The sequence below is a fragment of the Hippocampus guttulatus genome, chromosome 7, assembly GCF_054856545.1.
Source record: "Hippocampus guttulatus isolate MCC_2025c chromosome 7, RoL_Hgut_1.0, whole genome shotgun sequence".
Lineage (NCBI taxonomy): Eukaryota > Metazoa > Chordata > Actinopteri > Syngnathiformes > Syngnathidae > Hippocampus > Hippocampus guttulatus.
In genome coordinates this window covers 10,711,343-10,728,434 of record NC_141267.1, presented here as the reverse complement: position 1 = coordinate 10,728,434, position 17,092 = coordinate 10,711,343, and the positions used below count along the sequence as shown (strand labels likewise).

Below are 17,092 nucleotides of genomic sequence, written 5' to 3'. Positions count from 1 at the left end.
TTTTATGACTTTATTCTCAAATGCCTTTGGGATGTAGAAAAGAGATGGTTTTCTCACCTCAGGTTTATTCTTGTTTAAGTCTCTTTTCGCAGTACAGTACTTAGTTTTCATAAAATTGCAACTGTGTTCTCGTTATATTATGACTTCTCTATTTAGTCCTAATATTCTAACTCTGTTCTCATAAAATGGTAAAACTTTATTTTCAAATTTGCATCTAAAGAACACATCCTTTCATTTTGTCTTTCAAAAAATTGCAATTGGACTCCGAAGAAATGTAATTTTTTTTCTCTTTTTGTGTAAAAATACAAATGTGTTCTCATGATTCTGACTTCATTCTCATAATATTGTAGGTTGGTAATAAAGTTGCAGATTTATCCTTTTTCCCTCCTATTGCACTCCCCCAGGAACTTTATTCTTTTAATATTTGAAGTTGTTGAGACAGTTTGACATCATGGATCATTTGTACTTCAGAAGAGGGCATCAAGTCTCATGGACAATGGCTAAATATCAACAAGAATTTTACAAAAATCATTTCAAGTGTGCTTTTAGCTTCCCAAATTCAGTAGTATTCTCTTAATCTTACTGTCCATGAAAAGAAAAACGTCACCCCCCCGCCCCCGGCACTTTTGCTCTTCCTTTTTAGACAATCCCGCAGTCGACTCCACCATGTCAACAGACCAAAAAACTATGCAGGAATTGATTCTATTTTCATCTCTATTTGCTTTCCACATGCCAAGTTTCCAGCTCAAGTTCGAATGTGGCTTCATTTGTAACGTGGGGGAACACGAAAGACCCAAGATGTTTCCTGTGTGACGCAGCACATTGTTCACTTTGGATCAAGTTGGGAAAAGTGCCAAAAGTAGTCAAGAGATGATTTGTAGCTTCATCCCACCTACAGTATGTGTGTGTGTGTGTGTCACATTTGTAATCGTTTTGGATTTTTTTTTTGCTTTTCTTATTAAATACATTTACTTTTAACTCGTTTTTAGTGCAGATGTGTTAGTTTTTTTGCAAGAAAAAAACAGGTCACTAAGTATTGGGTGATAAAGTACATAATACAAAAATCCATCTTATTCTGAAATAAATTCATTGAGCGTAAAGCCCAAAAGCTCATATCTGAAATTAATTGACAAAGGTGAAAAACATTTTTGCTGTAACTATAGTAAATGTTAACTACTTCTACAAACATAAAATCTTTTAAATTAGTTTCGCATTTTCTTTATTTTGTTAACGGAAATGCTTTTTTCTATTCGAACTATTTTGCTGCTGAAATACGAACCTGAGTGGACTGTGCGCGTGTTTGTGTGTGCATGCGTGTCTGTTCTAATGAATGAATAAATCATGACTCGTTGTTTTGAGCTGCCCCAAGATGAAGAGCAGTGGCGTGATGGAATGAAGGAACGCTCGGATGAGTTGTGTGTGGACGAGCTTCCCATCAAATTTGCCACGTCAACCGGGAAGGTCTTCCTTCCGAGAAGAGCGGTGGAAGCCGCGACGCTTATAGAGGCTCTCCGAGACGCTGTGCGGTAGGTGGTCCGATACTTGGGCCAAGTGTTCCCTCAGTCTTCTTTTCCCCGTTACGTCCTTTCCACTCGCCAACTCGGCGGACGTGACAGATGGCGTCTCTGGTTTAAGCTAGGCCAGACTGAATATACATCAGCTCACGTCACTCAATATGAAACGTTGGCTTTTTCCCCCACAATCACATGAAGTTGTTGATGAAAACGTGGACTGTTTTCGCGGTGGTCAAACTTTTACGATAGTGTAACTTGATGGCGAGGTGCTCAACTGTCCTCATGTCAACTCTGGCGAACAATTGACACATGCCTGTCATTTTAGCACCTTTCAAAATGTAACGTCATTCTTTTAATATTTGGCTTTTATTCTTCAAGGAATTGGGCCCTTTTTTGGCTGTTGTTTAGGTTGCTGTCACATTATTTTGTTCTTGTAAAATCCTATTTTTCACTGGGATATTAATATTTGTAATCCAAAAAAAATCCAACGTGACAACTTCATTTAAATCAAATTGACTTTTTTCAAGGCATCTATTTTGTAAAATCACACTTTATTGGCAAAATTTGAAAGTTTATTCCCCCAATCCTATTTTTTAAATTACATTTGCTCATGTAAACTACATTTTATTTGAAATCTCTTTTCTTTCTCCAACTTTATTAGAGAAAAATATGACTTCCCCCTCATAAGATGCCTACTCTTTTGGGTGATATTAAAACTGCTGTTGGATCTAAAACCAATTTTCTCACTATAATTTACAATGTCATCCTTCAAGTCTGCATTTCACTGACACACTTTGACAGAGAAAGAAGCATACGGTGTCCATGTGAGTGGAGTAGCTCACTGGTCCGGGAAATGATGAAAGACCTTCAAGTCAACAGTACTGATTCAATCAAGATTGACTAAGGCCAGGAAGAAAATCCAGCCATGAAGAGTGCTGACTCTTCATTTCAGACACACTTACGGGCACGTTCCAGGATTTGGGCTTCTTGGTACTTGGAGTTCCTGGTACTAAAAAGGCTTCTGCTCTTGGACCTGTTTTAAAGCACCCACAATTTTAGTAGAGAATCAGTTTCCCAAAAAAATTGCAAAGTACCTCAGTTCCTCTCACGTGGTATTAATCGTTTAGTTTTTTTTTTTTAAACACTAAGCAAACCAAATAAACAAGAATAATTGGTTAATAATTAGCAATGAGGAAAAAAATGTTTTGTAATGCACTTTAATGCAAAATAACATTTTATCTGCACGACTCTGTAATTGATGGAATAATCAATTGTAAAAAAAAAAAAAAGAAATAGCAACAGCCCTAAAAAATGTATTAAACAAATTAAACCCTCATTTGGCAAGATGCCACAATCAGAAGAAAACCACCATCTCTATAGGAAGAAGTTGTCTGTTCCATATAAATCAACAAATCATTTTACTGCTGACATAAGACATGACAATATTTCCAGTGTCGGTGATGAAACTTCGCAGCGTTTGCGTATTATCTGCAAAAATGACAAAAGACAGTTCACCCACTGTAGTTCTCATTGTCTCAATTGTACTGAGTAAGTTTTACTGCTTGATTCGCTTATGATGTTCTCACAAATGTAATTACAAATGCTGCTTTTACTTGGTCTTCATGGAGGCTCGCTTTTCTTTTCACACACTAGCCTTCCCGAGAACAAGAAACTGCTCGCCGAGTTACAACACCCTCCTCATATGATGGAATAGATTGCGTGATGACACAAATCCAGCACAAAATGAAGCATTTTAATCAGCAATTATTAACCCTTTCATGCACCCTGTAACCTGATAACATGATAAGCTGTCCACTGTGGTAACAGCTGTCCATGAAAGGGTTAACCAAATCTTAGTTTGTCTGAAACTTCTGAGCCATGCAGATTTAATGAGTTCATCCAGGCTTCGTCAACATCAATCGGAGTGCATTTCAACACTGCTTCTGTGTCATCATGTTCCTGCAAAAAGCAGCAAAAAAAAAACCTTCCCCAAAGAGGATGCTAAACAGCTGCACGGCACATCTGGAACAGTGGCAACATGCCTGAAAGCTGCTGGAAAAAGGTGGGATGCAAATGGCTGCGGGTTGAAATGATCCAGAAGGATCACATAATAATAACGTGCGGTGAAGTACAAGAACAATAAATGTGTTCATAGCACACGCTTGATTGTTTGGATTCTCAGCAGCAAGCAGTTCCAGAACACAGTTCAGACTTTGCAATTGACTGTGGACAAATCTCGCCTCATTATTGACATTCTCTTGTGCGCTGCCGAATGTACGACCACCGCGAACATATTGTGACACAAATCTAAAGGGAGCTGGATGGCGATACAATGGGCATTGTGTACCTAATGTTGTGTCCAATGAGTGTTAAGTTTGTCAAGGGAGGACAAGTGCAAGCGTTGAGGTATAGTCAGCTCTGGACTCCAACATCGTTTTATGGAGAGGAACACCTCATGTGGTGGCCCTTTATTTCTCCACAGGCAAGCACACCGCAAACCTCCTGGAAAACAACCAGAACCAGGGCTACAGCCTGTGTGTGTGTGTGTGTGTGTGTGTGTGTGTGTTTGTGTGTGTCAACACACATTACAATCGAACACCTTTGGCCAAAGATTGTATTATCTGTCTGTTACTATCTGTCTGAACAACATTTACATGTTCACTCTCCCTGCCCCCATAACTTTCAAAACGTATGTTTTGCCTGTACCTTTTTTTCCCTTATTCTTCAGGACAAAAGAGCGGACATGAGAAGCCAACACACTGCTGTCCAAATACAAGGTTTGGGTTATACAAAAAAAAAAGAAAAAAAATCATCAAGTGAAGACCTAGTTTAGGTAGGCGTTTTTTAATTTATTTTTATTTTATTTTATTTTTTTTTTTACCAGTAAGTTAGTTAGTTAGTTAGTTCCGCCCGCTCCTATTTGGAACATTGGGCGACGAGCCTCCTCCATTTGTTCCGGTCACTGGCGACCCTTCTTGCTCCATGCCAGCTGACACCCATCTCACTGAGGTCTTCTTTGGCAGTCTGTCTCCACGTCTTCTTTGGCCTACCTCTCTTCCTCTTTCCACCCTCTGGCATCCAGTCCATGGCCACACTTGCCGGTCTCTCTCTTGGCAGCCGGAGTACGTGGCCGATCATTTTCCTTCTCCTTTCAGAGACAATGTCTGACAGTTCAGCCACTCCTGCCCTCTTCATCACCTCCTCGTTGGTGATGTGGTCTCTCCATGAGATCCTCAGGATGGATCTCAGGCAACGCCGATGAAAGACATCTAACTTGTTGGTAATGTTGGCTGTCTTCATCCATGTCTCACAGGCGTAAATCGCTGTTGGGATAACCACTGACATATAGAGGCGTAGCTTGGTGGTCGTAGTGATGGCTTTCGATGACCAGATGTTGCGGAGGCGTTGGAACACTCCCGCAGCTTTACCAAGTCTACTGTTGACGTCTTTCTCCACACCACCTGTATTTGAGATGTTACTCCCAAGATATGTGAAGCTGTCAATGTACTCTATGTCATGTTGGTGTAGAGTGAGTGGTTGAAGGTGTTGGTGCTGTCCGACGGCCATGGCCTTGGTCTTTTCCTGGCTAATTCGTAAACCGACCTTAACTCCGTGCTCATGCAGATTGTTGGTCAACTCCTGGAGTGCGGGCTGGGTGTGACTTAACAGAGCCAAATCATCTGCAAATTCCAGGTCAGCTAGTCTGCTCCCTCCCCACTTGATACCAACTTTTTCCCCTGTGATGGACTTCCTCATCACAAAGTCAATTATGATGATGAAGAGTAGGGGTGACAGAATGCAACCCTGTCTTACACCAGTGACAATGTCAAAATCATCAGTTGTGCCACTGTTGGTTTTGACACAACAGGTTGAGTTGTGGTACAATGACCTGAAGATGTTGATGTACTTGAGGGGTACACCATACAGCTGGACGATCTGCCACAGTGACTCCCGGTGGATGCTGTCGAAGGCTTTCTTGAAATCGATATAGTTGATCATGAGTGGTGTCTGAAGTTCTTGGCACTGCTCTATGATGTTTCGAAGGGTAAAGATCTGTTCGGCGCAAGACCTTCCCTTCCTGAAACCGGCTTGCTCTTCCCTCAAGATGTTATCCACTTCATCTTTAAGGCGATGTAGCAGGACACTGCAGAATACCTTGCTGGGGATTGACAGCAGTGTAATGCCCCGCCAGTTATTGCAGTCTGCGAGGTTTCCCTTCTTAGGAAGCGTGACAATGACCCCACGTCTCCAGTCGGCAGGAACCTCTTCAGCATGCCAAATCAGGTTGAACAGGTGGGTAAGGCTCTCCACAACAGCGTCTTGGCCGTGTTTCAACATCTCGGCAGCTGCCTCATCGAGTCCCGGTGCCTTGTTGTTCTTAAGGCCCTTGATTGCTTTGGCAACCTCAGTCTCGGATATCTCTTTCGATGTAATATTTAGAGCTGGAGCTGGTGTCTCTTGATCGAAATTGAAGAGCACGGGAGGCATTGGTTGGTTGAGAACCTCCCTGAAGTGTTCCAGCCATCTTGCTTCTTGCTCCTCGTCGCTTAGAAGTGTCCTGCCATCCTTGCTCCTGATTGGCACGCTAGAGCTGCTCCTGGAGTTGGTTAGCTCCCGCACGATCTTGTATAGGGTCGTCGTGTTGTTGTTCTCGGCTGCTTCCTGTGCCTCTCTTGCTTTCTCTTCTAGCCACTGTCTTTTATCCTTCCTGCAACTCTTCTTCACTGCCCTGTCCAAGCGCCTGTACTCCTCGTCTTCCATCCTCCAGCTCCGGAGCCTCCTCTTTTGTTCTCTTTTTATCTTGGCCACTTTCCTTTCATCAATCAACTTCCAGGTGTCGTCTGTTATCCATCTCTCTTTGTTGGTACCCCTCTTTCTGCTGATAACTGCTTCTGCAGTTTCAGCAATGGCACAAGAGAACATACTCCACTGCTCCTCAATGTTTGCAAGGTGTTGTGATACCTTGAGCTTCCTACTCAACTCCTCACAGAAGCTTTCTGAGATGTTGTTATCCTTTAGCTTGTCCACTGCGTAAGGTCTCTTGGGCTGCACCTTTTTCACCTTCTTCAGCTTCAGCTTGATTTTACTCACCACAAGGAAGTGGTCTGAACCCACATCTGCACCTCTGTGGGAGCGAACGTCGAGCAATGACGAGCGCCACCTTGTGTTGATGCAGATGTAGTCCAGTTCGTTCTGGGTCCCGCCACCAGGTGAAACCCAGGTTACTTTGTGGATCCGCTTGTGCTCAAAAAAGGTGTTGCCAATGCTGAGGCCGTTGGTACTGGTTAGCATCAACAGTCTCTCCCCGTTGTCGTTCGTGGAGCCTGCAGACCCATGTGGTCCAACTGTGGCATTCAGGCCCCTTCTGTCATTATCCAGTTTTGCGTTGAAGTCTCCAATCAGCATTTTGATGTCATGTCTGGGGATTTCCTCAAGCACGGTCTGGAGCTGGTTGTAGAAGGTGTCTTTATCGTCCGCTGAGGCAGCTTCGGTTGGGGCATAGACTTGTACGATGGTTACTTTGGCATATCTGGTGTAGAGCCTTGCTGTAATAATCCGTTCATTCACCGGCTTCCATCCAATCAATGCTTTTGCTGCACTATTGGAGAGGATGATGCCGACTCCATGGGAATGGTGGTCTTGCTTCCCAGAGTACAGAAAAGTTGCTCCATCAACCACGAGACGCCCTTGCCCCGTCCACCTCATTTCACTAACGCCTAAGATGTCCAGGCGATAGTCCCTCATATTCTTCAGCACCTGGTCCATGCGACCAGACTGGAACATTGTGCGCACATTCCAGGTGCCTACTCTGGTGTTGGTTTTGGTTCCAAAGATCGGGGTCATCAGGGGTCGGGCTTCCTGCTGGATTTCACCCGGCCCCGTCATAGATACATCCAAGGATGTGCCGTCTCTTCTTCGCCGTGGTTTACCGGAATGGCTTCCTCTCGTCGTTTCTGTAACAGGTTTTGTTTTACAGGGTGAGGTTGTTAACCTCACGCCCAACCCCCAACCTGGAGGACCAGTTGGATGCAGTTTAACGTCGTACCCAGGACATACCAGTAAACGACCATGTATATCGTAAGGCGTTTTAGCCGAAAAAAAACGACCATGTATCGTCAGGTTTTTTTTTACCAAGAAAATGACCATATACAAGACGTTACTAGCCAAAAATAACGACCATGTAAGGTAAGGCATTTTCAGCCCAAAAAACGAGCATGTATAGTAAGGCGTTTTTAGCCGAAAAAAACGACCATGTATAGTCAGGCGTTTTTACCCGAAAAAAACGACCATGTATAGTAAGGCGTTTTTTGCCGAAAAAAACAACCATGTTTAGTAAGGCGTTTTTACCCGAAAAAAACCACCATGTATAGTAAGGCGTTTTTACCCGAAAAAAAACACCATGTATAGTAAGGCGTTTTTACCCGAAAAAAACCACCATGTATAGTAAGGCGTTTTTACCACAAAACAAAAACGACCATGTATAGTAAGGCGTTTTTAGCCGAAAAAAACGACCATGTATAGTAAGGCGTTTTTCGCACGAAAAAAACGACATAGTATAGTAAGGCTTTTTTACCCGAAAAAAACGACCATGTATAGTAAGGCGTTTTTTGCCGAAAAAAAACGACCATGTATAGTAAGGCGTTTTTTGCCGAAAAAAACGACCATGTATAGTAAGGCGTTTTTTGCCCGAAAAAAACGACCATGTATAGTAAGGCGTTTTTTGCCTGAAAAAAACGACCATGTATAGTAAGGCGTTTTTAGCCCAAAAAAAACGACCATGTATATAGTAAGGCATTTTTTTGCCCGAAAAAAACCACCATGTATAGTAAGGCGTTTTTGCCGAAAAAAACCGACCATGTATAGTAAGGCGTTTTTACCCGAAAAAAACGACCATGTATAGTAAGGCGTTTTTTGCCTGAAAAAAACGACCATGTATAGTAAGGCGTTTTTAGCCCAAAAAAAACGACCATGTATATAGTAAGGCGTTTTTTTGCCCGAAAAAAACCACCATGTATAGTAAGGCGTTTTTGCCGAAAAAAAACGACCATGTATAGTAAGGCGTTTTTACCCGAAAAAAACGACCATGTATAGTAAGGCGTTTTTTGCAGAAAAAAACGACCATGTATAGTAAGGCGTTTTTAGCCGAAAAAAACGACCATGTATAGTAAGGCGTTTTTACCCGAAAAAAACGACCATGTATAGTAAGGCGTTTTTACCAAAAAAAAACACGACCATGTATAGTCAGGCGTTTTTAGCCGAAAAAAACGACCATGTATAGTAAGGCGTTTTTAGCCGAAAAAAACGACCATGTATAGTCAGGCGTTTTTAGCCCGAAAAAAACGACCATGTATAGTATGGCGTTTTTAGCCGAAAAAAACGACCATGTATAGTAAGGCATTTTTTGCCCAAAAAAAACGACCATGTATAGTAAGGCGTTTTTAGCCGAAAAAAACGACCATGTATAGTAAGGCGTTTTTTTGCCCGAAAAAAACGACCATGTATAGTAAGGTGTTTTTACCAAAAAAAACGACCATGTATAGTCAGGCGTTTTTAGCCGAAAAAAACGACCATGTATAGTCGGGTGTTTTTAGCCCAAAAAAACTACCATGTATGGTCAGGCGTTTTCAACCGAAAAAAAAGACCATGTATAGGAAGGCTTTTTTAGCCGAAAAAAACGACCATGTATTGGAAGGCGTTTTTAGCCGAAAACAACGACCATCTATCGAAAGGCGTTTTCAACCGAAAAAAAAGACCATGTATAGTCAGGTGTTTTTAGCCGAAAAAAAACGACCATGTATAGTAAGGCGTTTTTAGCCGAAAAAAACGACCATGCATTGTAAGGCGTTTTTAGCCCAAAAAAACGACCATCTATAGAAAGGTGTTTTTAGCCAAAAAAAACGACCATGTCTCATAAGGCGTTCTTAGCCGAAAAAACGACCATGAATAGTAAGGCGTTTTAAGCCGAAAAAAACCTATCATGTATAGTAAGGCGTTTTTAGCCGAAAAAAACGACCATGTAAAGTAAGGCGTTTTTAGCCGAAAAAAACGACCATGTATAGTAAGGCGTTTTTTGCCCGAAAAAAACGACCATGTATATATAGTAAGGCGTTTTTGCCGAAAAAAACCCGAACATGTATAGTAAGGCATTTTTACCCGAAAAAAACGACCATGTATAGTAAGGCGTTTTTTGCAGAAAAAAACGACCATGTATAGTAAGGCGTTTTTAGTCGAAAAAAACGACCATGTATATAGTAAGGCGTTTTTAGCCGAAAAAAACGACCATGGATAGTAAGGCGTTTTTACCAAAAAAAAACACGACCATGTAAAGTCAGGCGTTTTTAGCCGAAAAAAACGGCCATGTATAGTAAGGCGTTTTTAGCCGAAAAAAAACGACCATGTATAGTCGGGTGTTTTTAGCCCAAAAAAACGACCATGTATGGTCAGGCGTTTTCAACCGAAAAAAAACGACCATGTATAGTAAGGCGTTTTTAGCCCAAACAACGACCATGTATAGTAAGGCGTTTTAAGCCGAAAAAAAAGACCATGTATAGGAAGGCTTTTTTAGCCGAAAAAAACGACCATGTATTGGAAGGCGTTTTTAGCCGAAAAAAACGACCATGTATAGTAAGGCGTTTTTAGCCGAAAAAAACGACCATGTATAGTCAGGCGTTTTCAACCGAAAAAAACGACCATGTATAGTCAGGTGTTTTTAGCCGAAAAAAAACGACCATGTATAGTAAGGCGTTTTTAGCCGAAAAAAACGACCATGTATTGAAGGCGTTTTCAGCCGAAAAAAACGACCATGCATTGTAAGGCGTTTTTAGCCCAAAAAAACGACCATCTATAGAAAGGTGTTTTTAGCCCAAAAAAACGACCATGTCTCATAAGGCGTTCTTAGCCGAAAAAACGACCATGAATAGTAAGGCGTTTTAAGCCGAAAAAAAACTATCATGTATAGTAAGGCGTTTTTAGCCGAAAAAAACGACCATGTATTGGAAGGCGTTTTCAGCCGAAAAAAACGACCATGCATTGTAAGGCGTTTTTAGCCCAAAAAAACGACCATCTATAGAAAGGTGTTTTTAGCCAAAAAAAACGGCCATGTCTCATAAGGCGTTCTTAGCCGAAAAAACGACCATGAATAGTAAGGCGTTTTAAGCCGAAAAAAACTATCATGTATAGTAAGGCGTTTTTAGCCGAAAAAAACGACCATGTAATGTAAGGCGTTTTTAGCCCAAAAAACGACCATGTATCGTCAGGCGTTTTAAGCCGAAAAAAACTATCATGTATAGAAAGGCGTTTTTAGCTGAAAAAAAAACGGCCATATATAATAATAATAATAGATTTTATTTAGTAAGGCGTTTTTAGTCTAAACAAACGACCATCTATAGAAAGGCGTTTTCAACCGAAAAAAACGAACATGTATCATAAGGCGTTTTTAGCCGAAAAACAACCATGTATTGGAAGGCATTTTTAGCCGAAAAAAACGACCATGTATAATACGGCATTTTTAGCCGAAAAAAACGGCCATGTATAGTAAGCCGTTTTTAGTAAAAAAAAACGCCTTACTATAAAAAGGTGTTTTCAACAGAAAAAAACGAACATGTATCGTAAGGCGTTTTTAGCCGAAAAACAACAACCATGTATCGGAAGGCGTTTTTAGCCGAAAAAAACGACCATTTTTAAAGTAAGGCGTTTTTTGCCGAAAAAAACGACGTTTAGTAAGGCGTTTTTATATGAAAAAAACAACCATGTATAGTAAGGCGTTTTTAGCCGTAAAAAACGACCATGTATAGTAAGGCGTTTTTAGACGAAAAAAACGACCATGTATCGGAAGGCGTTTTCAGCTGAAAAAAATTATGTAGTTAGGCGTCTTTTGCCCAAAAAAGACAACCCTGTATAGGAAGGCGTTTTTTGCAGCCCAAAAAAAAAGGAAACCATGTCGAGTAAAGCATTTTGTGAATTGTTCCTCTGCGTGAGTGTGAGCGTGAAGAAGAGCATGAGAAAAGTGGCTGGCCACACTTGTTTTTGAGAGCACACAGGAAGGGCAAGGTGGGATTCAAACCCTGTACCGCTGCACTGGGACGCAGATGCACTAACCATTCGACTACCAAGCCAGGGTTTTCCATTTCACACTGTCCCTATATGAGACAATTTTTTTTAAATACGAGCATGAATAGACGTGCTTTTTTTTTTTGTAAACTATTTTATTAATTATACGAGGGTGTTTTTCAAAACAAAGAAACGACCATGTGCCGGAAGGCATTTTCAGCCGAAAAAATCGCCATGTAGAGTAAGTCGTTTTCAGCCGATAAAAAACGACCATGTAGAGTAAGGGTTTTTCAGCCGAAAAAAACGACCATGTATATTAAGGCGTTTTTAGCCCAAAAAACGACCATGTATAGTAAGGCTTTTTTTGGCGAAAAAAACGACCATGTAAGGTAAGGCGTTTTTAGCCGAAAAAAACGACCATGTATAGGAAGGCGTTTTTAGCCGGAAAAAACGACCATGTACTGTATAGTAAGGATTTTTTCGCCGAAAAAAAACGACCATGTATAGGATGGCGTTTTTTGTAGCCAAAAAAAGGAAACCATGTAAAGCATTTTGTGAATCGTTCCTCTGCGTGAGTGTGAGCGCGAAGAAGAACATGAGAAAAGTGGATGGCCCAATTTGTTTTTGAGAACACACAGAAAGGGCAAGGTGGGATTTGAACCCTGTACCGCTGAACTGGGACGCAGATGCACTAACCATTCGACTACCAGGCCAGGGATGTCCGTTTCACATTGTCCCTATCTGAGACAATTCTTTTTTTAAATACGAGCATGAATAGTAATGCTTTTTTTTTTTTTGTAAAACTATTTTTCTAAGTGTACGAGGGCGTTTTTCAAAACAAAAAAATGACCATGTGTCGGAAGGCATTTTTAGCCCAAAAACGGCCATGTATAGGAAGGCATTTTCAGCCGAAAAAAATTACCATGTATAGTCAGCCGTTTTTAGCCCAAAAAATGACCATGTATATATAGTTAGGCATTTTTAGCCAAAAAAAGACCATGTATAGTAAGGCGTTTTTACCCGAAAAAAACAACCATGTATAGTAAGGCGTTTTTACCACAAAACAAAAACGACCATGTATAGTAAGGCGTTTTTAGCCGAAAAAAACGACCATGTATAGTAAGGCGTTTTTCGCACGAAAAAAACGACAGTATAGTAAGGCTTTTTTACCCGAAAAAAACGACCATGTATAGTAAGGCGTTTTTTGCCGAAAAAAACGACCATGTATAGTAAGGCGTTTTTTGCCCGAAAAAAACGACCATGTATAGTCAGGTGTTTTTTACCCAAAAAAAAACAACCATGTATAGTAAGGCGTTTTTAGCCGAATAAAATGACCATGTATAGTCAGGTGTTTTTTACCCAAAAAATTGACCATGTCTCGTAAGGCTTTTTTACCCGAAAAAGAAGACCATGTCTAGTAAGGCGTTTTTAGCTGGGGGGAAAAAAAACGACCATGTACACTCCAGGATTCCCACGGGTCCTTAAAGTTCATAAAAATCCATTAAAAAGTTGTGAAATGATGTTCTTAATTGTCCTTAATTTTCAGAGAAAGCTTCTAAAATCAATAAAAATCCTTAAAAATTAACCTGTGGTGTTCATTTTATTTGTGTTTGTCATTTTCCCCACCCTTCCAATTAATAGTTTGGTCAGAAAATGCGCCTGGCGCCCTTCCCCTCAGACCCCGCTGTTGGGCGACATGCCTTCCTGGTTCCCGCTCCGCTTTTCCCGCCGTCTCCGATCAGTTCCAATGATGATCACGTGATCACTTCGGGCCAATTTGACATACAATATGTCAAATAAAGGGTTAGCTGATTGCCCCTAAAAATGAAGATGTGCCCTTCCTTTGGCAGCAATGATTTGAACACCACCTCATTGACATGTGGTTTTCTGTTCATTAAATCCACTGTGAATACCCTGCTGAATGGAGAAAAAGTCCTTAAAAAATGGCAAAATGTTTTCATCGGCTTTTCGTGACATGTGCTTTCTGGACAAAGTCTGAAGATTTTGTGCCAACGCTAACTGCTCTTTTTTACTGGTCGTAAATGCTTTCATGTCATCACAGACTCCAGTTCTAACATAAGAAAAAGAGTGCCGCAGCATGATGCTATCAACATATTCATTGAAAGCCTGGTGTTATTTTGGTGTTGTATGGTGCGGCAAAATAATTTTGGAATAATAGCTGTAAAGTTAAACCTTGGTTTCATTGAGCGATAACAAAATCTCGTAAACATGGGGCCAAAAGTTACAGAAAAGGTGTGCACAGTTGAGCAACCACATTACTTCAGTTGGTTTTACTTGCCTTCTCAAAAATGTGACAGAAAATACCCCAATTCAGCTGTGTAGCTCATCGGACATATTACCGGCACGTTTGTGGACAGTTGTTTCCATCCACAAAAATATGTTTTGAAATGTAATACAAAACTTGAAATTTAATACAAAAAGTCACACTAACATGAAGGTTTTTTTTTTTTACATAATACAAGTACTGTATTTATGATGTGGCCGGGCGGCTTTTTGTTTTACAAAGGGGACTAAGGCTGTGCTTCACACACACGAAGCAACACAATTCGTCAGTTTGTGTATATGTAAGTCCAGCTATAATGTTGCTATTGATATACAGTGCCATACATGTAAAACAAAACAAAAAAAAAACGACATGAGTAAAAGAACGAAAGAATATACACAAATTTCATTCAAGTACCGGTGAACAATTTAAACTTTTGTGTAAAGTGTGTGTATGTATCTCTCTCTCTCTCTATAATCTCTCTCTCTCTATGTGTGTTTTATATATATATATATGTATATATATAGAGAGAGAGAGAGAGAGAGAGAGAGAGAGATACATGCTCAGACCACAAACACACATATATATACACAACATATTTTGATTTTTTTTAATCCCAACTAGTCTTTTCATTTTACATTGAACACAAGGACATAAACATACATGAGACTTGCACGGAAGTAAGAATGAATTTGAGGTTTGACAATTTGACAACACTATGCCTCACAGACTGCGATTGGCTGGCAACCGATTCAGGGTGTCCCCCGCCTACTGCCCGAAGATTGCTGGGATAGGCTCCAGCACCCCCGCGACCCTAGTGAGGATGAAGCGGTTCGGAAGATCAATGAATGAATGACTCACAAGTTGGGTTTTTTTTTTCTATTCTATTTTTTTCTAGTCAGACTTCATGTTGCAATGATAAACGCTCACTTAACAGCGTCCGGTGTAGTCCTTTTCAACACGACAAATCAAAAAAATTAAATGAAATTCTAATGTGTGGACAATATCATGTCAAGAAGTTGAACACAATTGTCATCCTCCATCATCGGCAACGTCGCACTGTCGATTGATTGCCCCGCTGCTATTCACCACAACACGTGACATGCCAAAACAACAGATTCATCTCTGACACGTTTGACACACACACACACACACACACACACACATCTTACCCTGAGGTAAACACTGGTGGTCACGTAAGATAAACAGATTTGTGCAAATTAAAAGTTTGGATAAAAAGGTCCGACTAAGGCCTCAAATAAAAGAAGGATTTTCTAGGTGAGCCGAAGGAGCTCACCAGGCTTCAACGGCGTACCTTTCACTTGCTTGACTTAAGGTCGGCGTCCAACACCGGTCCTTCACTTTAATGCTCAGCCTGTGCTTACAAGCAGGCATCGCCACGTCCAAAGAATTCAATTTGATGTCAGACATTGGAATCAAACGCAAAGGTTCGTCGTCAGGGTCTCTGGGGGTCGTAGTGCTGGTAGCGGTTCAGCTTGTCTGGGTCGTTGGAGGCCATGTGGGTGAAGTCCTGGAAGATGTCCTGGTAGGTTTCATCTCCTGCCACAAGTAAAACATAAACAATTGCCTTAAAAGAATGCAGATATAACACCAAGTTTTACGTTCTCATTTGTGGAATATCTGAATAGAGATGTGTATGGACAGCTAGATGGTTGTGGGTCATCGCATGGATAAATGTAAGTGCACCTCAATATATTTGAATATGGACATGCATCAACGAGTGTAACAGAAACAACTCGAAAGACTCGACAAATGATAAAATGTGTAGAAGAAAATGACACAAATTTAAAAAAATATTCCGAAACAAATGGTTTGAAAATAATGACCTACTGACAGCTACAATTTTAGTGTCTTCCTAGGAATTTCTATTTCTGATTCATCTCATGAAGAATAAATGGCCTACCTCAAAACTGACAATTTTTTGCAAGCACGTGCGTCTTGATGAAAAGCTTTGTATGTATTTTAGGGGTCCCAAACCCGACGCCCTAAAACCCACTCTGTAGCGCCCCTCCATGGAAAGGGTCTTATTTGCCATCAAATCAGTTTCAACCCTAAATTGGGAGGGGTGGGGAATCCATCGAGACTGGACCCACAAAAAAGTCATGGGGATCCATGCCAGTAATTGAACAGGAAGTCAGACATTTAGCTTCGAGGCAGCCATTTGGAGCGAGTTCCAGGGTTGGTATTTCGACAATGCCCGAGGAGGGAATTCAGCCAAATGAGTCCCAAAGATCAGGTAATGTCACAATGCATATCCTGGTGACGATGTATGCAATTCAGAGTTTGAAACAGTGCCCAAACCCACCCTGTGGTGCCCCTTGGAAAAACTTCGACCATGCCATCAAAAGCCACGGCAATAAAGTTTGAACATTTAAAAATGGGAATTTCAATCGTACAGTAAATTGTTCCTTATATTGTGAGCTCATCTCCCAAGCTTTCCTCACAAAATCAACTATCAGGTAATATATTGCAACAAAGTGGAAATGACATGACATTAGATGAGAAATAATCAGCCAGTCATCAAAGGAGATGGGGGAACAAAAGAGTCACATTTAGAAGAAGCGGGAGGGAAAAGGAGAAAGTCAGCCATACCTGTCGGAGCAGCGGCGTGGCTGGACATATGAAAGAGAAAGCAGGCCCAGAGAACACAAAAAGATGGAGCAGAAGAAGCAAGCAGACACTCACACACAGGAAGTTAGCTTATTGTTAACAACTGTATTGTGTTTAAAGTGCAGCCTTGTATTGACAACAAATACAGTTGGGGTAACACAAAAAAAAGGCACAAATTCCAGAGTGGGATTTTACACCAACCGAAACAACCAAAAGCTCTCAATTTGCCACTCATAAAAACATTTTGTCCCCCCCCCTCCCGCCCCCCAAAAGTTATGTTTGTGAAGTTGTAACCGTATCGGTTCAAATCTGTTGAATGCAGCCGTAGGTGAACAATCAAAGGAAGTGATGAGACGGCTTGTCTCTCATGAGCAGCGTCATTCATCATCTGATTGGGCGACTGATGAGTTGGCCCTCATCTAGCCAAGAACGAATGAGAAAATGATGACGATGGCATCAAATCGCTTGTTCGTCTCCCCTTTTCCGTGATTGCCGACTGCTCTCGAGACGTGCAAGCACCAGCAATCAGCAATCATCACTATCATCCCCCTTTTAACAGCCCACGCCAAGAAATGAGTTGCTTTCTGGCTCGTCATAGGTCCAAAAACTCCTT

General features: G+C 41.1%; 1 protein-coding gene across 3 annotated transcripts in view; it reads right to left on the bottom strand.

The window, feature by feature from the left end:
* Window positions 1-13,827: 13,827 nt before the first annotated feature.
* LOC147202221 (arf-GAP with coiled-coil, ANK repeat and PH domain-containing protein 2-like) overlaps window positions 13,828-17,092 on the bottom strand; it is a 34,869-nt gene continuing 31,604 nt past the window's right edge. For all 3 annotated transcript variants that reach the window (XM_086116332.1, XM_086116334.1, XM_086116333.1), the window contains one exon: window positions 13,828-15,408. In XM_086116332.1, coding sequence (XP_085972458.1) covers window positions 15,305-15,408 — 104 coding nt within the window. In that variant the 3' untranslated portion in view covers window positions 13,828-15,304. The remainder of the gene's footprint in view (window positions 15,409-17,092) is intronic.